This window comes from Pleuronectes platessa, chromosome 5 (assembly GCF_947347685.1).
Source record: "Pleuronectes platessa chromosome 5, fPlePla1.1, whole genome shotgun sequence".
In the NCBI taxonomy this organism is placed as follows: domain Eukaryota; kingdom Metazoa; phylum Chordata; class Actinopteri; order Pleuronectiformes; family Pleuronectidae; genus Pleuronectes; species Pleuronectes platessa.
The window spans coordinates 26709827-26732208 of record NC_070630.1 but is presented as its reverse complement, the minus strand read 5'-3'; the positions used below and the strand labels follow the sequence as shown (position 1 = coordinate 26732208).

At 41.6% G+C, this 22382-nt stretch overlaps 3 protein-coding genes across 5 annotated transcripts in view; 2 read left to right on the top strand and 1 right to left on the bottom strand.

Moving 5' to 3' along the window:
• Nucleotides 1-457: 457 nt before the first annotated feature.
• On the top strand, nucleotides 458-6627 carry samsn1a (SAM domain, SH3 domain and nuclear localisation signals 1a). Its single transcript, XM_053423165.1, has 8 exons — nucleotides 458-664; nucleotides 1697-1777; nucleotides 1948-2076; nucleotides 3157-3274; nucleotides 3358-3515; nucleotides 3668-3883; nucleotides 4236-4383; nucleotides 5895-6627. Exons 1-8 carry the CDS (start codon nucleotides 608-610, stop codon nucleotides 6047-6049), a joined length of 1062 nt encoding a protein of 353 aa, XP_053279140.1. The 5' UTR covers nucleotides 458-607; the 3' UTR covers nucleotides 6050-6627.
• An 837-nt stretch (nucleotides 6628-7464) lies between these two features.
• Nucleotides 7465-12097, top strand: hspa13 (heat shock protein 70 family, member 13). The gene is made up of 5 exons (XM_053423160.1): nucleotides 7465-7925; nucleotides 8015-8355; nucleotides 8533-8746; nucleotides 8919-9086; nucleotides 9933-12097. The coding sequence occupies exons 1-5, from the start codon at nucleotides 7901-7903 to the stop codon at nucleotides 10511-10513; spliced, it is 1329 nt and encodes a 442-aa protein (XP_053279135.1). The 5' UTR covers nucleotides 7465-7900; the 3' UTR covers nucleotides 10514-12097.
• Nucleotides 12098-13542: 1445 nt separating this feature from the next.
• gdpd5b (glycerophosphodiester phosphodiesterase domain containing 5b) overlaps nucleotides 13543-22382 on the bottom strand; it is a 54915-nt gene continuing 46075 nt past the window's right edge. The window contains exons 12-17 of one of the 3 annotated variants that reach the window (XR_008338528.1): nucleotides 21035-21192; nucleotides 20801-20948; nucleotides 18465-18547; nucleotides 16339-16451; nucleotides 15734-16038; nucleotides 13543-14825 (exon numbers count right to left, since the gene is read on the bottom strand). Coding sequence is in view for 2 of the 3 variants with exons in the window: in XM_053423150.1 (XP_053279125.1) it covers nucleotides 14740-14825; nucleotides 16339-16451; nucleotides 18465-18547; nucleotides 20801-20948; nucleotides 21035-21192 (588 nt within the window). In the remaining variant the exon portion in view is untranslated. The remainder of the gene's footprint in view (nucleotides 14826-15733; nucleotides 16039-16338; nucleotides 16452-18464; nucleotides 18548-20800; nucleotides 20949-21034; nucleotides 21193-22382) is intronic. The other 2 variants (XM_053423151.1, XM_053423150.1) reach the window with 2 other exon arrangements.

Here is a 22382-nt window from a genome sequence, read left to right as displayed (position 1 = left end):
AATATTCAGTACTGTCCTCTATACTGAAAGCAGAGATAAACAGGAAAAGGTTTCGACACAGTAAAGTTGCCACTTTCAGCTGTTCCTCAGTCGTACGTCAGCACTTCCTCAACGTACTCACCCCACATGAAGAAATAAATGCAAAGGAGTCATAGCATAATTTACAAAAGCAACTTCCTCATTAATAATAAAGGAACATTTTCAGGGATAATAAACTTAGATCTGATGTAACACAGCAGCAAATGTTACTCAAGCTCATCCTCACCAGGATATCTCATATCTGAGCGATAAAAGAAAAAAAAATTACGACATTTACAAAACTTTAACACAACTGTTCCTGGAAGTAGATCTTGATGATTTCGTTGAACGGGCGACACAAAATGCATACTCAAGCACTTGTGTTTTTCCCTTTCAAAGACAAACAGCAGCAAGACAATGTGTCAATTGCCTCACATCCTGTATGTTGAAAGGAAGTGGGCTAGCCAGCACCTCAGACAGCCAGTATTCACTTTGGTAGTGTGTTAGTTAGCACTTTTCTGTCAGGGGAGAGTGGGTTAAAGGAAAAGAGAAGAGAAAGGGTAGATATTTGATTAAAGAACAATAGAAAATGTTACATAGGACGGCATCCAATGTGTCAGACAAAGCAAAGAGCAGCAAACCAAAGGTAGGTGAAAATGTGCATATAATTGTGAAGCCAATGATGTACAAGTTTATGTTCAAATAGTTTCTACAAAACTTGTGACAAAGTCTGACAGAGGTCGTTGTTTAAATTACTCCTGTGCAAAATAGTTTTGGTTGTACTTAAAATTACTGTGTAACCTAATACCATTTTTGTAGATTTAGGATTTAGGGATAATTTATACTTTTTAGAATATTAATACCTCTCATAGACTAGAAGGCAGGTTTTTGCACACAGACCAAATAAAATGTATTTTCAATTATCATGCTGTAAAAGAGACAATGGCAGTAAAATTCCTACTATGTAATAACAAAAAAATTATTAAGGGAAAGAATTGCTTTTCTAACAGAATCTTTTGATTCAGCTGCTGCGTTTGTGGACAATGGAGTAAAACGACTCGACATTAAATCAATCCGCAGTGAGCTGTCTAGGAGTTCATATTTAACCAGGATTTCAAGGGATTATTGATTTATATAATTGTTTTGGTGCTCTGCCGTGGAGATGATGGGGGTTTGGGAGAGATTACAATGACTTTTAGTTTATGAAAAAATGTGGGAGGGAAGAAAACTGAAGAAACAATTAAACTAAGTCAAAGTGAAGTCACTGTGAGTACATTTTGCCAGTAGTAAAATGATAATAACGAGTTAAACTTAAGTTAAATTATCCTTAATTTTTTATACAGATAAATTTGTCAGTGCACTTGTATGGAGAACAAGTGTTTGTGTGAGTGTGTGTGTGTGTGTGTGTGTGTGTGTGTGTGTGTGTGTGTGTGTGTGTGTGTGTGTGTGTGTGTGTCGGTCCAAAAAAGAACACTGGCATTCCTTGCCCCCATAGACAAAGACAGCTATAGAAGCTTCTGTGATATATTATCCATTTTATCCACTTGAAGATGCAACAAGTCTTGCAGGATTTTTGAGCCTCGACATACATGGTGACTTGATATTATGTAATGCTGGTAAATCTTGCTAGACGTTTTTATGACATCTTTCCTTCTTGTTTTTTAAATCCTCCCCACAGCGCTCAACAAGCTTCGGCAAGTTCGAGGGTTTCAGACATCACATGTCACCGGCCAAACCAGAGGAGAATGGCACAAACGTGGTGCGTAAATGTGTTTGTCTTCACTTTAAAATCATAACAACAGGAAAAGGTTCATACTGGGTAAAAATGTGTACACATGGCGGACAAACGATGAGAAGATGTGAGAAATATGAGCAGCTGCATCATGGTCTAAATCCGTTGTCTTTACTCAACCAACTTTCTTCCTACAGGTCGTGGAAGAATGTGAAAGTTCAGACCCTAACAAAGCAACTGGACTTGGGAAAAAGATGAAGGCTATTTCACTAACCATGTGCAGAAAAATGGGCAAAAAACACGCCAAGTATTTCTCTGAGGAGCCTGTGAGTCACTGGAAAAATTCACACGCACACATACACACGCACACAGATATTTGTACAGCTATCTTGGTGAGGACACTCAGAGGCATAATGCATTCCGTAGACCCTTACCCCAACCCTAACCATCCAAACCTAATGCCTAACTCTAACCCTAACCCTAACCCTTACCCTAATTCTAACCCTAACCCTAAAACCAAGTCTTAACTCCCAAACACTACATTAAAGAGGGTCACGAAGTGAGGACAGGCCAAAAGGTCCTCACTTTCCCAAGATGTCCTCACTCCGTAGGTTGTAGACTCAAACTGGTCCTCACAAAGATAGTTGTATAAGAGCACACACAGGCACACACAAACTCCATCAGGCACCATGAATAAATCTTCTAATTATTTGTTTCCATAATCCCTCATTCAAGCGTAAATGTCACTACTTGGGGAATAGACTGTATTTATATAGAGCTTTTCTAGCAATATTCGGCCACTCACAGCACTTTACAGTACAAGCCATTCCCTAATTTAGACATACAGTCATACAGCGGTACTGTACACTGCACTTCTATCACACAATGCTGGCACATGGGGCAATCTGGGGTTTAGTATCCTGCCCTGGGGCTTGCAAACTGGAGTTCAGCGATTAACCCACTGACCTTCTGGTTAGTGGATGAACTGCTTTCTCCCATGATCAAACATAAATGCAAACCCATCAAACACCTGTGCACAAAGGACCAACAACACTCTTGATACGCAGTAAAAGACCAGACTCATCGACGATCAGCGTCAGTGACAGTAAACCTGTGTTGTTTTTCTCAAGAATCTTTATCACTCTCATCTCTCACAAACCCACATCCTCATATATAACGCTGCTGCTGCTGGCATGCTTCACTATGACAGACACCACAAAGTTGCTACTGCACTTTCCAAGTTTGATTCTAATAGCGATGCAAAGATGAATCTTTTCAGTAGCAACCTACATCTCCAGCTGAAGTTTTAGTTTCATTTTTGTTTCTCAAATGCACATATCATTCAGATCTTCACAGCGTCAGTCTGTTTTATATAACATGCCTCCCAATTGTTTTTCTACCTGTAGGGTGATGACACGGATAAAGAACTGGAGGCAGAAGCAGAGAGCAGCACTGCAGCTGAGAAAGACTTTGCAAAGACAAGTAACTCCTTAGAGAGTCTGTACAGCGGCCAGAGCACCTCCAGTGAGTGTCTTCACAAAGAGGATCCTGCACCGAACATAGAGTTGTTTTATCACTATCGCTGTGTAATCACAATGTGTTTGTAGGTTCAGGTGGTGTGACCAGTGAGTCCAATGGTTCTGCTCAGAAAGACAGTGTGAGGCTAGAGGAGGACGGATCCTACCAGGGGCAGTTCTGTGGCAGAGCTCGTGTCCACACAGACTTTGTTCCAAGCCCGTATGATACAGATTCTCTCAAACTCAAGGTGACACACACACACACACACAACACCACACATCTACTGTGATGTTTGTGTCCTACAGACTCTGCTTTAAGAAAAGATAACTATAATACTTCAAACAATAAAGTGAAGCATCCCAGTTGAACTCCAATTCACATCCAGTTATTTTTTCCTAGGTGGGTGACATCATCAACATCATCAGTAAGCCTCCAATGGGCATCTGGACGGGCATGTTGAACAACAAAGTAGGGAACTTCAAGTTCATCTACGTAGACGTTTTAGTGGAGAAAGAGGAGGAGGAAGAAGAAGTCCCAAAGATCAGACAGCAGAAGCTCTCCAAAAGACCTAGACCTAAAACGTTGCTGGAGTTACTGGAGCGACTGAATCTGGAGGTGAGGGGGTGTTCGCCTGACTCAGGGTGGTCAGAGAGTTAAGATCAACAGGAGAGGAGTTATCTTCATCTTCCTCCTCTGGTGTTATTAAGCTTCATCTAATAAACTGAGGTTAATACCAGAATAATATACAACTGTTGTTTTTCATGCACAGAAAACACCATATAAAAAACTGTGCTGCAAATTTAACAAGATCATTCACAACTCATCTTCAGACATAAAAAGATAAATACCCGATGTTATCAACCCTCTGTGATTTCCTGCTTTGGAGGACAAACGACACATTTGTCAACACTTGATCTTAAACCTGCTGTGGGTTTTTCTTCACTGAGGTTTGCTCTGGGCTTTGCAGGAGTATGCCTCTGCGTTGTTGTTGAATGGCTACCAGACGGTGGAAGACCTGATGCACCTGCAAGAGAAACACTTGATAGAGCTGAACGTCAACGACCCCGAGCACAGACACAGACTTCTGGCTGCTGCTGAGTGCCGCTACACAGAAGGTTAGAAACACACCAAACTACAACTATGACGAATGATTTTTAATACTTGATAGCTGTGTCTCAATTCAGACGCTGCCTTTGAAGCCCAATTCAGTCGCAGCGGCAAGACTAGGCTGTGCCATTTCGATAAGCACCTTCAAATTCAAGGAAACCCTCTGTAGACCAGACCATCGTATTTCGGTCCAGTATTGTGGTCTAATATGGATGCTATAAGAGATAATATACAAAAAAAGTTCCCATACTTAAACCTTTAAAATTCTTTGCAGGTGTTTGTAAGAATTCATGTTCAATAAACTACTATAAAACTATAGTCTCCCCTTCGGCTTCCTGTCATCATGAGAGTGCTTATTGTCCAATATGGGTTTTTATTGCACATTTTCCTTCATACAAAAATAATAAACCTTTCAAATCCAAACACAAATACGAACAAAACAAATGTGTTTCTGACAAATTGAGTTTAAAAAAAAGCAGGTGGAAGCGGTGAGGTTAGTGCCACTCTGAATAGAAAGACATCCTGCACACTGAGAGAGGCTTATCAGTGATTTCCTGTTACTCAGATAGAAAGTGCTTAAGAGGGCAGAAGCTGTTCCAGTAATCTGGTGTCTTGAAGCAAAAGGCTGATTATCGCAGAGCGCTGCATGAATGATGCAAAACAATACTTTCCCAGCAAGAGGAAGGAGTAGAGTTCACTGGCTGCTTCTGTTCAGTCTGTCTCTGTGTGTGTGCGTTTGTGTGTGTTTGTGTGTGTGTGTGTGTGTGTGTGTAAGTGTTAGTGTGAGTGTGTGTGCGTATGTGTGTGTTTTCGCGTGTGTGTTTGTGTGTAAGTGTTAGTGTGAGTGTGTGTGCGTGTGTTGTGTATGTGTGTGTGTGTGTGTGTTTGTGTGTGTGTGTGTGTGTTTGTGTGTGTGTGTGTGTGTGTTAGCTATACTGCATGTTACCTCAGTAGGTTTATATGAGGGAAATTAAAGGTCATTGTCATTTTCCTGCTTGGGCGACAGTTTGACTAAACAGATGGCGGCTGCAGTGTGACCCTGCCTGCCTCACCGGAGATGCCAGTAATTTAATCAAGCTGAACTCCATTAGGTTAGTGCTTTGGCACCGTGGACGTGAGGATTAGTAGCTTCTGTCAGTGAGGTAAAAATATTAAAGAATGGTACAGCTCAGATCAGTCTGGTAGTAGAAAAATACAACTTGAATCTGAGGTGCTTCGTGCTACTTTTTGCTGGGTCACATCTGCAGTATTTATTTTAGCAACTGTGTGATTTTTCTATTTTCAGTGACTCAATCACACATCCATTTGGACAGTAATGAACTTTGCAGTCAAAATGATTGCACAATGCTTTTGCTATAACAGCAATGAATCCAAAATGTCAAAGAGCATCAGCCTTTCACGTCTAGATGTGGCTTTATTTCTCTCTTGGAACACATTTTAACTTCCCTCATGTGGTTGGAAACGAGAAATTTTAATAGTATGTCATCTTTATTAATTCCACTTTGTCTTGTGGCCACAGGTGATGATGTCAGGGATGTGGAGGAGCACAAATCCCCCCACACTCAAAAGGAGGAAGACAGTGACTGTCCCAGAGACTCGGGCTGCTTCATCCCGTCAGAATGTTCAGACAGCAAAGAGGACAACGAGCAGCTCACAGACGCTGGGGACTCGTGATCTGCTCGTTTGGGAATTAAGTGTTTGTCATTTTCTTATGACTGATGGTTTTAACAATTCATGTCTTTAATGTTAAATTAACATCCTTCATACCAGAAAGTCACCAGCTACAGCTCAAATAAAAAGAAAAAAACACCAGTATTCTAAATGTCATCTCATCCATTTGTCAGTTCATCAAGATCTTAATAAATTTAACAAGAGTTTTTTTTTTTACCATTTATGTTGAAGAAGTGACATGTCACTGATTTAACGTCACTTTTATTTATTGCATTAACAATCATTCAGTGTCATTACATGTACATACTGCCTTTATGTATCACTTTTATCATCCTCATCACATCTAGTCTCAATTCAACGTCCAGGATCGTCTTTTCTTTTCCCAGGTGAATCAAGTGGTATTGTTAAAGTTTTTTTTTAATATATAATGTGGTCTTCACAAGATGTATGTATGATGTAAAACACATATGTTACTTTTTGAATGTGTGTGTGAGTGTGAGAAAGAGAGCCTGTATGTGAAAGCCATTTATCTGTTTCCACAACCTTTTGTAAATAAAATTAAAGAAATACGCTTACATTTATTTTTTGTTGTGTATTTGTATTGGGAATTATTTTATCTACCACTACATGATTTATCAGTGCTGGACACATAAACAGGCATTAATGAACTATAACAGAGTAAAAAAAATTGATTTAATTTAATTTAATTTAAATGTTATCACAAAATTTAATTCAATTTGATTTAATATGTGTCCATATTTCTATTTTTACTACGTTTTAATATTGTTTTTATTATTACATGTATTACTTCCCATTGCTTTTCGCCTGTGTATTCATGAAAATGAGTCGCATTTATGACAAAATGGGCACAAATCTGAAATGGCTGACTTTGTGTTGCGTTAATCAAATTTTGTTTTCCGGTCATAATACTTTGTCTCCTAGAGCTTTCATCAGATCAACTTCAATTTCGATGAGGGTCCTCTCAACAACATGGAGATTAAATCTACCTAGCTTTTAGAGTTTTTGTCACAAAGTGTCACTGTGGCATGGCATCAAAGTTTGATTACACGCAATCAAAACACAGGGTTGCTGTGTCTGTATAGTGTCAGTGGTCATAGATTACACTGATGCCTTAAGGCCAGCGCATGGTTCTGCAACTGCGGCTTATACAAGTGCTCATACTTTCGGATCGCTTCTGTCAAACGCTCTTCTATTTGGTCCATATTCGTTCTTCTAAATCTTCCTTGGTTTCTGACGGTATTATGGGGCATGATACTGGAAATGTGACTTTGGAAAGGATGTAGTTAGCAGACCAATCACAGCCTTGCGGGCTGTGTGAGGCTTGCGTAGTTTTGTCGTTCGGGGTTGCGTGACTGATACAGGAAGTGAAGAGTTTATCCATTTCGCCCGGTCCCCGACCGCTCTCCTTCGGCCGCATCAGGTGCAGAGCTCGAAAAAGCTCGGGTCCGCACAGTGTTGCTCGCAGCCCTAGTTTTAATGCTATTTTCATTTTGTATCTTTATAAATAATATATTTTTCAAACTGGACTGCTTATGCTCTGTCTGGACACGTCTCTTAACCTTTTAGAGTACGTCACGTGTCGCAAGCCTTGATGGGAGATGTAGTATTGAGCTAAAATATGCTTCGCTATTCAATGCGAACGTGCTACGTGGTGTAAACTACAGTACCCAGAAAGCACCTGTTACCATACAGCGTTGACGTGTATTTTGCTGCTGGTCTGAGGAATTCTCCTCCAGCTGTTGAAGCTTCGCGTAATTTAAATCGAATTGACACAACTGATACCGACATATTGTGACGTTTCAGCGGCGCGAGGCTTCGCTACAGTGGGAGACAATGTCCGGAGAAGTTTCTATGATCGGTAAGTTAAGGGTGATATCTTTCCTCCCGTTAACTCGCCGGTGTTTGGATGCTAACACATGAGCTAACTGTGTCTTCATCGGTCCGCAGGCTCCGTTATCCTGGCCCTGTTCCTGGCAGGGTACCTGGGCCAGCAGTACCTTCCTCCTCCCAAACCCAGAGTCATCGGCCTGGACCTGGGCACCACCTTCTGCTCGGTGGGCGTCTTCCACCCGGGCAGCGGGGAGGTGGAGGTGCTGGCTGATGAAGAGGGGAGGAAGAGCATCCCTTCCGCCGTCTCCTTCACCACCACTGCGGTGCTGGCCGGACACGATGCCGTAGACCTGGCCAGCACCAACCCACAGAACACCGTGTACGACGCCAAGAGGTTCATCGGGAAGTTGTTTGACCCGGAGCTGTTGGAGCAGGAGAGCGCTCGCTACCCTTTTAAGGTGGGTAATGGTGAGGAGGAGGGGGGGTTTAACAGTGGCCGCAGGGTTGTGGTGCTGATTTACACATTAATAGAATACATTTGTTTAATTTTGTTTTTTGATGTATTCCTCCTGATCTGATCAAATGAAATCTCTCCTCCCTGTTCACTCCTTCTCTGACTCCTCCTCCCCCTGCAGGTGATCAACAACAATGGAAGTGCAGAGTTTCTGATCTCCACCAATCAAACCTTCACCGTGAGCCCAGAGTTTATCGGCTCCAGGCTGCTGCTGAAGATGAGAAAGATGGCTGAGAAGCAGCTGGGTGTGCCCATCCAGAAAGCCGTCATCTCTGTGCCCGCAGAGTTTGATGAAAGACAGAGGAACTACACCGTCAAGGCCGCCAACCTCGCCGGTCAGTCCTTCCACAGTTTCATAAGGATGTTAGATGTCCTGACAAAACAGCACATCAGACACCTGAGATCCTTGATCGCTTTTCTCTCCCAGAGTCATTAAACATACAAGGTCTATACACACTATGTCACTGGAATCATTTTCACACTAACTCCATCATTACTGTTTTGCAGGCTTGGAGGTCCTGCGAGTGATCAACGAGCCCACGGCTGCTGCCATGGCTTACGGCCTGCACAAGGTGGACGTCTCTAACGTGCTGGTGGTCGATCTCGGGGGAGGAACACTGGATGTGTCTCTGCTTAACAAACAGGGAGGCATGTTCTTCACCAGAGCCATGGCAGGTAGGTGCTTCACTGCTCTAGTAATTAGGAAGTGACATGAACTCATTGTAGTTGCACAGCAAAGGCCTAGAGTGATGAGATTTCCTATGACCCGCTTCAATTTTACAAATCAAACAGACTCTTCTATGTGTCCAAAGTTTAATTTGATTGGATCTCTCAGGACAGATGTTGATACAACAGTCCTGGTTGTCTGGCCCACACCTGCAGGTGGTGGTATAAGCAGCAGTGTTGTGATACTACAGATCACTGATTACTGGCCTCAGCCAAACAAACTAATGTTGTTTTAATAAAGCAGTCAGAAAGTATTGGCTGTTTTCCATCATTCTATCAGCAACAATGATCTGATTACATGCTGCACATAACACAGGGAAGTTAGTTGGTTATGAAAGTTGGTGTGTCCCCTGTCGCATGCAGCTCTTCATCTTGTTGTTTGGTTACACCCTGCAATGATCATGTTGTGAAATGCAGAATTTAACTGCGTCATGTTTCCAAACATCTCAGTTTCTGCCCGTTGAGACTAAATGGGGCGAGCAGTGTTCAAGCTCTAAAACTCCGGGGTAGTGTAGTAGCGTATGTGTAGTGGAGTTGATGTCACAGTAATGTGGATATATAATTAGAAAGTAATTTATTCAAATAAAATCTTTTGGACTGCTTCTTCAAAAGCACCATCCATTATTTTGTTCTTAGTTGAAGTCTGTTCAACAGCTATTATTTGGAGTCATAATTGTCAACTGGTTTGTCTAATGTAAAGAGAGAACAAAGCAGCTTTTGTTTGAGGAAGTCTTTGTGTGTTTGTTTCTCTGAAGAGAATTGAACACTTTTAATAAGCTGATGTTTTTTTTGCAGGAAACAGCAAGCTGGGAGGTCAAGACTTCAGCCAGAGGCTGCTCCAGTACACCACAGAGCGAGTTCGGCAAGAGTTTGGCGTCCCACCCACTCTCAAAGAGGACATTCACCGTCTCCGACAGTCTGTGGAGGCTGCAAAGCTCAACCTCACCCTCCAGCCTAGTGTCACCATCTCAGTGCAACTGCTCCTTCAAACCCATGGCAGCTCGGGGTCTCCCAAAGGTTCCGTTCCTACTCCGGTTCTCTTCCAGGCCGTGATCCATCGTGAGCTGTTTGAGGAGCTCAACGAAGACCTTTTCAAGAAGATCCTGGCTCCTGTTGAGACGGTGTTGGCTGAAGGCCGCCTGGAGAAAGAGGAGGTAGATGAGATCGTTCTGGTCGGAGGCTCCACAAGGATCCCGCGGATCAGGAGGCTGATCGCTGAGTACTTTGGGAAGGAGCCCAACACATCTGTCGACCCTGACCTGGCTGTGGTAACGGGTGTGGCCCTTCAGGCGGGCATCATGGGCGGTTCCTGGCCACTGCAAGTCAGCGCTATCGAAATCCCCAACAGAAACCTGCGCAAGACAAACTTCACCTAAGCTTCACAAAGAAAAAGGTGATGAAGCAGACTGGCCACAGATTCCTTGCTGTGTCAGAAGTCTCTAATGTGCTTAATGTAATTATTGCTTATCACACGCAAGACATTTTGGTTTTCAACTTGTCTCTTGCTTCCTTGTTCGTGAGAGATTTCGTTAACAGAAGGAAAACAAATGCAGATTGTGTTTTGAAACATGTCGACATGTCTATTTGACGTGTAGTGATTGATATCATCTGCAGAAGTCAACATTCCTCTCCGCAATTTCACAGTGACGGCTGCTTTTGTTGTGTGTAACACAGCGAGACCTTGAAATGTGAAAGAGATGTTTCTCTGTCGTGTGTCTACTGATCCGTTCAGCTACACCCGTGATGCTGAGTTATGGTAGATACTTAGATGCTGTTTGATTCAGGGAACCACCACTGGTTTAAAGAATGTAAAGATGAACCAGTGCATCATCATCAGCTATTTATTTATTTATTTCATTAACAGTATGGCTGTTGTGAGTGTGCGTATGTATGAGTGAAGGTGTTTCACAGGCCTTAAATCCCTTTTCACATCTTCTCATTGAAGGCGGATGTACAGTGTGTTTGTGCCTTTTCAGAAAGCTGCTATACTCTGAACCCAACAGCCGTGAGTTGGTGGTTCAGACAGAGGCCCTTTTCCAGGTCCCTGATATGATCCCATGTCCACTGGAAGTCATGCAAATACGTAGACATGTTATTTAATACAGATTCACCGTAATACTGATTAGACTGCTCACCTGATAACTAATGAACCCTGGTCATGTGCAGAGACTGCAGCAAACAGTTGAGACTGCTGAAATCATTTGCACCATGAGTAAATTTACTTTTAGTGCTACACTTTTCAGTACAACACTGTATTATGTTCATAATGAAGAAAGATGCTTACGAGAAGAAAATTGTAATATTACAAGAATAAAGTTGTAATATGTGAATAATACTTATGATGTGGTGCTATTGAGCAGGAAGAATTTTCTTATATGTGAAACCTTAACTAAGGGTTAACTTGAAAATAAAACAATTACTTTATTTTTGTAACACAGTATTATGACTTTGTTCATGTTATATTATGATATATTTTACCCTGTCTTATATCAGGAATTGCCTGGGCATTATGCTCCTCTGTGATTTGCTTTATTTAAAGTGAATTGACTTGCACAACACTGCACGTGAGTGTTTGGAAGCCCAGGTTGTGTGCTGCTGTAGGAAAAGAAGCTAGACTCTCCCACAGAAGGACCAAAGCATTGCTAACTGCTGCCTCACATATTTTATACTGAGAAACATGTTACTGTCACATATAGGATGTTTGATCAGTGCCTGAAATCTGATGAATCTGTTTATTATTGTAGCATGAAGACTGTTCACCTGCATTGACTCTGGTGGACGTTAAGCTGGTTATTGATCCATCATGGAGGCTAAATTCCATTTCTGTTCCAAAACTATGTATCTAAAACTATTAAGCTGAAACAATATGAGTCTGCACATTTTGCTTTCGATACTGTAGAGATACTGTTTCAGTCTCTGGAAATAAAGACCAACAAAATAAAGTTATATTTGTATTGCAAGCTTAACTCATTGTCAGTCTATACTAGGGATGGGGGGGGAAATCGATTCAGTTACGAATCGCGATTCTTGTGAATGACGATTTTAAATCGCCACGCTGCCTCCCAAATCGATTTTTTAAATTTTTTAAACATATATTTATTGGTTTTATACGGGGCGGAAATATGGTTGACCAGCTCTTGTTTTTGCACAATAATCTAAACATACCCAAGCACTAACTTTGCATAGCCTACATGCAAACATCAGTGAAGCATAGCCTACTTTTTGTTTATTTCAACATTTATATTTAAGTAAACTTTTATTCATTCTATTTAATTTACCTTTTATTTATTGTTTAAAAGTAGCCTAAGTGGCATATATTTCTTAATCTGTCAGGTTGTGTGCAGTTGACAGGGGCTGTACAATAAGAGGGCACATTTTTATTTATTTTCTCTATTGGCTGCCCGGCAGTAATTAAGTTAGGGTTAGGGTAACCCTAACCCTAATATTTTTAATTAAACTTATAAAGCTCTAAGTGAATTTGACTGTGTTGTATTTGAAGGTATGATTCAATTGTTTTCCATGGTCAAGTATTTAAAAAGAAAAATAAGCAAAAGAAATCGTAATATTTAATCACAATTCTTACAATCACAATACCCACAGAATGGCCACCTAAGTATCGTGATTGTATCGTATTGGGAGGTCCCTGCCGATTCCCGTCCCTAGTCTATACACATAGGAAGTGAAGCAAATTTGCTATGACCAATTAAAAATGCATTTCTCTGCTTCTCCATTGTGTGACCCACACATCATACATCCAGGTTCACAGTGAGATGGTGGTAGAGTGACACAAGTTCATTGATCCCCAGCAGGGTCACCACGTCTGCAGAAAAAACACGGTCCATCTTTACGTTTTTTTGTCTACTGGTTGGAAAGACCCATATTTCCGGCAAGTTACCTGTATCAAAATGAAAATTAGCTAGAGCGAATCTCATGCTCGCCACCACTCAACTGAGCCACATAATGAGTTATATTATTGGTTTGTAACACAGACCTGGTGATCCACAGCACCTCTTAAGCACATGCTGTAGTGCCTGTTAGCAAACCCCGAAAATATGTTTTATTTAGCCAAATAGTGTCTAAAACAGAATCTTAGGAAAAAAAATACCCTTCTAAAACTTGTAGATGGCACATTGGTGGTGTATGCCAGAACTGGGCCACAAGTAATTAACCATAACAATACTGCATCTCAACCACATTAGTTGTATCCTAACCATATCCACCATTTACCACATGGGCAACTTTATGCTCACATCAATTTTGTTCTGGCCTCAAGATCTAGTGGCCTACTACATTCAAATAGTTTTGGATTCATTTTTATGCATATGGACCAAAAACGCAATTTGTTAAGCATGAAAATACTCAACAAATAGATATACAAACAGAACAATTCACCACAAGTGAGCTCTTGTATTTTAAAATGTTTTAATGTTTAATTCTGAGGCACAGAAAAGAAGTCAACACAAAAGGCAAACAATGTCTTGACCCTGTGACACCTGAAGCTGTGTGTCTTCTGTGAGCTTGGAGCTTCACCTTCACATTTAGTACCCACTTCATTTACATTACAGCATTCAGACACCAACAGTGAGATGTTCCTCAGCACGACACACCCTACTGCAGCCCAGAGAACCTGGGTGAAGTGAAATTACTATTGCTGCCGTAAAATTAAACTGTCACATTGTTAAAATGTAACGTGTAGTCAGCTGGAGCATCTCCAACTTTTGTTCACTTTCCCTGTACAACAACACAAACAACACAGCACTGCACACAGGGTAAAAAAAATACATATCCAGTCAGGACACACTCAATACACATCTTTAAAAAAAAAAAAAAAAAAAGTATCCGTAACACATTCACATTAACCACTAAAAGACATCAAATATCTCCACCCTAAACCATTTTCACCAGGTCCTCCTGTAAAACAGCAGAAGCACAGCTCAGACCAGTCTGATATGATGGTTATTGTAACATGCACTGATCAGAGGGCGGCGCATTTCATTCAGCCTCGATCAAAGGAATCATCTTACATACGTCACGTGAATATTTCACCTGGAGAAGGCAGGATCTCTGTAAACAAATTGTCTGGGTTCTTTTCTTCTTCTCTTTAAATATAAATAGGAATATTCGTTCCATTATGAACAGCAGCAGAGTGGTGACAGAAGGCAGGAGCATAAATGGGGATGAAGCTTTTTGTCTCATGCGGCAATAAAGGATTTGAAAAATCCTTGTTTAAAAATAAATTAATCTGCAAAGAGAACAATATCATTTACATTGCTTGCAGCAATAAACTTCTTGAAATAAAGAATCTGGAAACAAAGTTTTGAGGATAAGCAGGCAATGGTAGCCTGGGGGACCACAAATTTGGCGAATTCTTTTAATAAAAAATTCTGTCCTGTGATACAGTAAATCTGACTAGCAAAAAAATTTTTTTCACAGAATACACACATAACAACTGGGTGGTTGTTTTCTCCTATACAGCATATCTGTCAGTTCATCAGTAGGAGAGAGGGGAGACCTCGCATCGAATAAAAACAGAAATGATTTGAACACAGAGTATCGTTGTCTTCATCACGCCACAGCAGATCCACACAGGGCTCAGTTTCAATCACTGGCTGATGCCCTGATTGGTGTAGTAGTCGCAGTCATTGTCCGCATACAGCTCCTCAGCACTGCCAACTCCGTTTCCCACCTCTGGAGGGCGCCAAAGGATAAAACAAAATAGTCAGTAAACTATAATACAATTTAAACTCTTGTTTTCATAAAAATTCTCACTCTTGGTCAATAAAGCTGCTTCCAGAGATGAACTGAACTGGACATTTTAATTAAATTTTAACGTCAGAATGAGCCCATGTGATAGCTACAAGCTTCTTATTTTTTCACTTTATTGGCAAGTGGCAATCAACATCAAGGTGCATTAGCTCCATCTGCTGCTGTACTTAATCATCATTATAGCATCCTGCTTCTTCTTCTAATAATAACTAATAGTTTAGTTCCTGAGCTAAAAAAAATTAAAACTGAAAGTCTGTACTTAACGCACATCTTGATTGTTTCATTTCAAATCCATTGTGGTGGTGTACAGAGCCAAAATGATGAAAATTGTGTCACTGTCAATTTCCAAATATTTATGGACCTAACTATATAAGACCTCAGAATACAGCAGGGAAATGTCCAGAACATTGAAGGCATGCTGATGATGTATTCAACATGCGACAGACGTTAAACAGGAAAAAAAAAAGAACACTAATATCTCAGGATGAAAAAGAGGAGCTATACACGTACAAAACTCTGACTAAAATGACAACATGGAACGACAAGGACATTCGAGATCTATACTGATGCCTGTTTCGATGTGCTGTAAACAAAAACACGTAATTTCTGCAGCTGAATTGAAACATCATATCCTTTCTTTTTTTAAATGTTTTTTTGTTGTGAAAGCATCTGACCCATACAGTGTTCTGCTGTGTTTTTGATATGTAAAACTCAAATTTTTCCAAAGATTTTCATGTCTGAAAGGGGCTTTAGTGAACAAAGACAAAGTTGTAATAGTGTGCAAAACTGAAATTCAAAACAGGAAATGATGATTAGCTGACATTGCTTACCTTTCACCCCCAGCACTACAGGCTGTCTAGACAGAACAGGGTGTCTAAAAACTCCCCTACACAGAACGACGTCTCCACAGGGAGGAATGATGGGGAGATCACAAGGTGTGTGAAGCGATGGATGAATGGTTGGAAAGGGCATAATAGACATAGAGGTGGCAGGTAACGAGGGATGCAATGGATGCATGGAATAAAAATGGAAGAATCACTGCTGGTGAAGAGATGGAGAGGAGGTAGGATGGACAGGAGGTGGTGCACATCACACATGAAGGATGGATGCGGCAGGCGGCTTTACTGGGGCTGACCTTCAATGAGGATGAGAGGTAGAGGAGGAAAAGAAGGAGCGAGAACATTCACAGACACTCAGAAAGATTCATGCTGGGATGGAGTCACATGCTACTGGGGCATCTGAAACTCAAGAAAAAGCCCATTCCTCATCTTCAAGTTAAAAAAACGTGAGACTGTTTTTGTAAAATCGGTAAATCAAAGAATAAAATACAAAGAGAGGAATCTGTCTTTGAGTTCAGGAGCCCAAACAACAACACAATACAAGCAAACGACAAAGACGCACAGAGGACATTTTCATTTCTTTGTGAGGGCCTCACCTGAAAAGATAAGTTTCTCCTTCATGACGCTTATGTCTCGACTGGACCTCCTGACGGCAGCACTCAGCATGATCTGCTCAGGGTTGTAGCTGCGCATACCACTCATCCGATACCTGCAGGGTCACATGTTACATGTTACACCTTCAGAAATCGCCTTGAAACAATGGAGGACGTCACTAAACGCTGTGGCCTCTGCTCATAATGTGCAGTTTAGGGTCGATGTGGTGAAAGTTAAATTTTAGATTTTTTAATAACTAATGAGTTAGTGAATCAAATCCGGCTGTTTTATTGACATATAAATCTGTTTTATTAGATATTTATGACTTTTCCGGCATGTGCTGTAAGCCTATATAATACTGTGCCTTGTGAATAATCATGAATAACATTCTGCTCTGTGAAACATTATGACAGCATTCAGGTAATATTTGGGATTAGTACGTAAGTCAAGGAGGAAGACAGAGTCATTTCCTGTATACGAAAATCACATCCTTGTTTAAATGTACAGCCTTAATTTCAATTAACTTAACTGACGAGCATTAGTCACCATAAATCAGGACTAATGCAGAGAGGCATTCAAAAACAGAAATGCAAACAAGCGAGGCTTTAGTTCATCAGCATCAGTCCTGAGGCACTTCCCCTGATGAGGCCGTCGTTCATTTTGGACATTTAAGTCTTTTGGCTAATGAGACGGAAAATAAATGAATAAATCTCATTGGGGACTAAATGCTCTGGATATTGTGTGCTGTGTTATATCCAGGGATGAAGACCCTCTAGAGGAAAGTGGCAGCAGTGCGTTACGATTCAGTTGAGATACATAGAAGAAAGAGAGAGGATTTAAATACATAAGTAATGTGGAGAGAAAAATCTGATGGAGAATGATGTCATAATAAAGAGCAACAAAAAAAAAGACAGAAGACAAAGAATGCCTCCAAGAAGAGAATGATAGATAAAGAAATCGGAAGACAGACAGAGGATGAAAAGGTAGAAGACTTTGGGTCAGAAAGAGGTGACCCAGTTACCTGATCGTGTGATAGCTGAGAGAAGATGCCAGAATGCAGCAGAGGAGGAGAAGAGCATGCACATCAGGCAGAGGAAGAGGAAGGAGAGGCGGAAGGACAAAAAAAGGACGGGAGACAAGAGAGGTCAGTTTAGAAGCCAGCAGAAGCTACTGTTGAACTGGACTGAGCCGAGCAAACCTGCAACGCATCATGAAAACAAACAAACAAAATCACGCCCCTAAAGGACAGACCATCACACTGTACTGCTCTCCATCAGAGGAAAATAAATGTTTTTTTCCTTTCTTTAATCAAGAGTGTAGTCTTTCAGTTTGAGAGCAGGGGTAATATCTCGTTCAGATTTTGTAATGCTCTCACTTAAAACCCTGCAGTTGCACTCAAATATACCCCTCTTGTGCTCAGATCTGTGTAGCAATGGCCAATGAAAACATCCTGTTTTGTTGTGGACGACACTGTCATGGAGCAGGAGTCTAGAAGATCGCTGGTCATGATGGAGCAGCAACACCAAGGATTTCAATCAAGTTTTTATATTATGGGAGCACTGTTGTAAGCAACTATAAAACCAAATAATCTTTCCCCTCTGTATTTTATGGTAACAGTACCAACAGCAAAGGAACCACAATGAGGGTGAGGTTATTTCCTTTGTCCAACACTACACCTGGTTTGGACATTTAGACAGACATCTGAACATGAAATCCATAAATCCTGATTTCAAAAAGAAAGACCACACTCTTAAATAAAGAAATGCTGGAATGGTGTATACACTTTAACCAGGAGGAGACATGCTCATAGAAAGAGGAGGACAGCTGAGATGCATCTTATAAAACCACATAACAAATATGTGTTATGGCAAATCATTTTTAAATACATGAAAACACAGGAGAAGAGAATTGTTAGGTATAATCTGTAGTTTTCATGATGTGTTCCAGACACAGTAGTTCTTGTTAATTGGCAGCAATAAGTGGCAAACAATCCCCCCGAAGAAAAACAAGTAAAGAACATAATTTTCTTTCCACTTCATCGGGATATAATTTAAGAAACGGTAACTTGTGCTTTAGAACTCACTTCAGTGATTTTACTACAGCTACTTCACCCAGTGTCCGTACTTACTTCTGGAAAATGAATATTCCTACAACTACAGCAAAAGAGATGAGGTCTGCAGTCACCCACATCAGGCAGTAATCCTGTGGTCTCTGGAAACACACACAGCCGCATGCACATTACATAGCAAGACCCACCACTGGATGGCAGTATATATCAACATACAGTCTCTTATGTTCGAAGAATCATCTTAAACCAGCTTACATGATATGTACATTAGTCCTACGATAAATGATCTTATTGGGTGAATCCTCTAGAATTACATAGGGACAAGTTATTAGGTCTTGCAATGTGCATTCTTGCCAACATCCACAGAAAGATGTACATTTCCTTCGACAAAGAGATTATGTGCAAAATAACCCAGGAACAGATTACCATCAAACTAGGTAGAAGGATGCGGTATGGGCCAGGGAAGAACCCATCAAATCTTGATTAAAAATATCATGCACATTAAGGGGAAAGATACCTGCGAGTGTATGATATTTGGTGCAGCTTGAATTGATTTAAGGGGATGATTTGGCCTCATTGGAGCTGTGCGCTCTACCAAGTGACATTCTAGTTTGACCTAAATTCACAGTGCAAACTCCCCCTGAACCACAGCAGGGGGGCCGGGGTCACATTAACATGTTGTCATGCTGAGTTCCCATATGGCGACACAGACAGGAAGACCAGGCTGGCACACTGCACAGACAATGAGGGTGAAACAATACCACAGAGACGTAGTGTAGAGCGGTTCTCTATAGGATCTGCTACAGTGATTATGCTTGTTGATGCTCTAAATAAAAAGGTATTTTCACTGTGCCGGGACTTCAGATGAGTGCTGGGAAATAATATGAGCCTGTTCAGTGCAGGTAATAAACATATTGGAAGAGCTCAGTGGAAACCAAGGGTCCCAAATTGACATCACCCAGAAAAATCTAATTAAGTCATACAGAGGAGGTGCAGCTGACGGAGAGGAGGCTGAGGACAAAAGTTAACACCTTGACCATGAGCTTATAGCAGGGGTGTCCAAACTTTTCATCCCGAGGGCCACATACAGAAGAAAATGTGAAGGTCTGGGCCACTCACGCCGCCACGCCCCCCTGCCCTGGAGCGGACTGTTGACAGTGCACCTCAATCGCGTCGCTTAGGGCGGGGGGGCGTGGCGGCGTTCTGAGGGTACAGCTGGCAGGTCAGGGGTGAGTTGGGTGCCACCTAGTGTCAAAACTACGGTGGCCCTGAGAGCTCAACGAACAGCAACTTAAGAAAACACATGCAAGTTGACAAAACACAAGCAAAGTAAGAAAACATCTTCATCAATTTCACAACACAACACAACACATTACAGAAACGCGCAGCAAATAGACAAACGCCCTGCAAATAGACAAACGTGCTGCAAATAGAGAAACGCGCAGCAAATAGACAAACGCGCAGCAAGTAGAGGAGAAAACACAACGGAAGTGTTTCCAGAGGACAGCTAAAAGTGATGGACACTGCTGCCACAAAAACGTCCAATACACCATACAAATTCGGTTCCACACAGGGTTCAGCCACCCGCGGCTCTGGAGCCGAACGCGGCTCTTCAGCCCCTCTGCAGTGACTGTACAGTACAGTGTTGTGCATGTTTCGCGAATGCTGAACTTAACGAATCAGTTTTCATATTATTAACGTGAACGTAATTAGCGTGAGTGAACGTCACATTAATTTTTTAAATCATCACCGTATCAGGCCATCATGAAATACCAGGAGCGGGCGAGTGTGTGAGTGTGTGTGTCTGTGCGTGCAGCTAGGGTGTGCAAGAGATCACATGTATCAAAATAATCATAAATGTGCTTAATTTACCTATTACAACATGTGTTGTTATGGTAGTTTTAAAGTGGAAAAAGTAAGTGGATCACTTTACCCCCTTAATTTCTCTGGTCTGTCCCCTTTTACCCCTAAGCTGGGGTAAAGTGAGAAACAAGACCACTTTTTAAAAAACAATCATATTTTCACTGCCCTTTGTCCTGAAGACATTCTGATCATTTCCATTGCTAAGAAACATCCTGAATTAATGGGGAATGTGTACATTTTACTGATATACAATTTTAGCTCGCCTAGAGGGGAGCAAATGTAAAAAATGTCTCAAATTACAAAGTAATTTTTTTTTTTTTTAAGGCGGGCCAATTTAAAATGGATGGCGGGCCGCAGTTTGGACACCCCTGGCTTATAGCAAGCGCAAACATGAAAGAAGATGAACACCTCACAGGATGTGTCTAGCATTTTAAAAGATTGCTAGAAACAGAGAAACACTTGTGTGTTGATTAAGACTTTTAAGGATTTTAAAATAAAAGGTTTAATATAAAAGTGTATTTTATCATAATTACCAAGTGCCAGATGGGGTAAGGCACCTTTTTGAGGATGTGCGGAGCCTCTGAAGAAACCGATGAAACCCCGCTGCACCAGAGCACCGAGAACAGCCAGGGCTCGTTGACAGTGTAGAGGGTGAGGTTAATGTGGTTCTCGGAGAAGTCACTGAAACCAATCACACACATCTAAACACATTTGTTTTAAAACATAATACAAGTGTTAAATTGCCATCATGCGTATGTGTTCCCCACCTTATTTCCTGTGTGCTGGCCTGGTTGTATCTGAGCAGCAGCCTGCTGATGCCCGACTGATTGAGACTTTGAGGACTCCGTTTCTCCACTGAAGTCTGGATCAGACCAGGAGCCAGCTCTCTAACCTGAGCTCTGTTTTCATCTGGAGTCCACATCACCTGCAGACAGCACAGGACACACATCCCTCTGTTACACCTGTCTCTAACACCTCAGCCATACTTGTCACGTTTGTAGCGAATGAAGCTGAGTTGAGGGTGTCTGCTGTTCAAACAGGGAGTGTCTGCTGCAGAGGTGCTACATGAGGTTTCTGGCATGAAGACTGCATTTCTTAGCCTGGATGCCAGACAAACTTAGCCCCGCCCACAACATTTGAGGTCGGGAAATTCGGTCTGGCATCGCTCCGTTGGGGAGAAACTATGCACGGACAGAAGCTGTTTGGACCAATCAAATTGTCAGGGCAGGCTTTTTACGATGATGGACAGATGATCAACAGTAACGTAATCAACCACGTCACCAAAGAGCACTTGGGTTGAATTTGTTTTCAACAAACATGCCTGCCGCTGGAGAGCTGAGATGTGTAGATGCTGCCATTGAGTCTGTTTTAGGAGACATCGACAGCGCATTCATTTTGAAAGAGGAACAGAGAAACGCGATCAAGGCATTTGTAGATCAAAAATATGTTTTTGCCGTCCTTCCTACGGGATTCGGAAAAAAGTTTAATTTATCAGCTGGCCCCGATGGTTTGCGAAGAAGATGGGACACAATGAAAACCCAGTGGTCATTGTGGTTTCTCCTTTTGTCGCACTCATGGAGGACCAAGCGAAAGAGGCGACCGAACTGGGCATCACAGCGATGCAACTCGGCGTGTACGACGAGGTGGACATTACCAGCGGTCGTTGCCAGCTCCTTTTCGGTAGCCCGGAATCCTGGCTGCTGAACAAGAAGTGGAGGGACATGCTAGGCTCCGATGTTTTTCAAGCCAACGTAATAGGTATCATCGTGGATGAAGTTCATCTAACTTACAAATGGTCTTGACTGTCTGACTTAGTAAATAACTCACAATGTCGTGATATGAATCAAAAGTTGTAAACATAGAATCATAGGTGTCGATGTAAGTTCGCTAACTCAGACTTGGTACAATCATAAGTTAAGGCCGGCGCATGCTTCTGCGTTTTCACGGGCCCGCAAGCATAGTCTACTTCTTCCAGCGTGCGTGCAGTTGAGTTCAGTTGACAACAACTATGCGTCGCTTAACATACGTCACATACTACGTTGCTCTGATTGGTTGTAGGTCTATCCAATTGAGCGAAGAGGCATTTTTTTTCCTGGTTCGGTTGAAACACGCCCC

What these genes read in the sequence shown, in the direction of transcription:
- hspa13 (XM_053423160.1), top strand. Translation starts at nt 7,901, where the DNA reads ATGTCCGGAGAAGTTTCTATGATCG. An exon ending in CAAGGCCGCCAACCTCGCCG is followed by an intron (nt 8,747 to 8,918) that starts GTCAGTCCTTCC and finishes ACTGTTTTGCAG; the next exon opens with GCTTGGAGGTCCTGCGAGTG. An exon ending in CTTCACCAGAGCCATGGCAG is followed by an intron (nt 9,087 to 9,932) that starts GTAGGTGCTTCA and finishes TTTTTTTTGCAG; the next exon opens with GAAACAGCAAGCTGGGAGGT.
- samsn1a (XM_053423165.1), top strand. Translation starts at nt 608, where the DNA reads ATGTTACATAGGACGGCATCCAATGTGTCAGACAAAGCAAAGAGCAGC. An exon ending in CAGATTCTCTCAAACTCAAG is followed by an intron (nt 3,516 to 3,667) that starts GTGACACACACA and finishes ATTTTTTCCTAG; the next exon opens with GTGGGTGACATCATCAACAT. An exon ending in TGAGTGCCGCTACACAGAAG is followed by an intron (nt 4,384 to 5,894) that starts GTTAGAAACACA and finishes TTGTGGCCACAG; the next exon opens with GTGATGATGTCAGGGATGTG.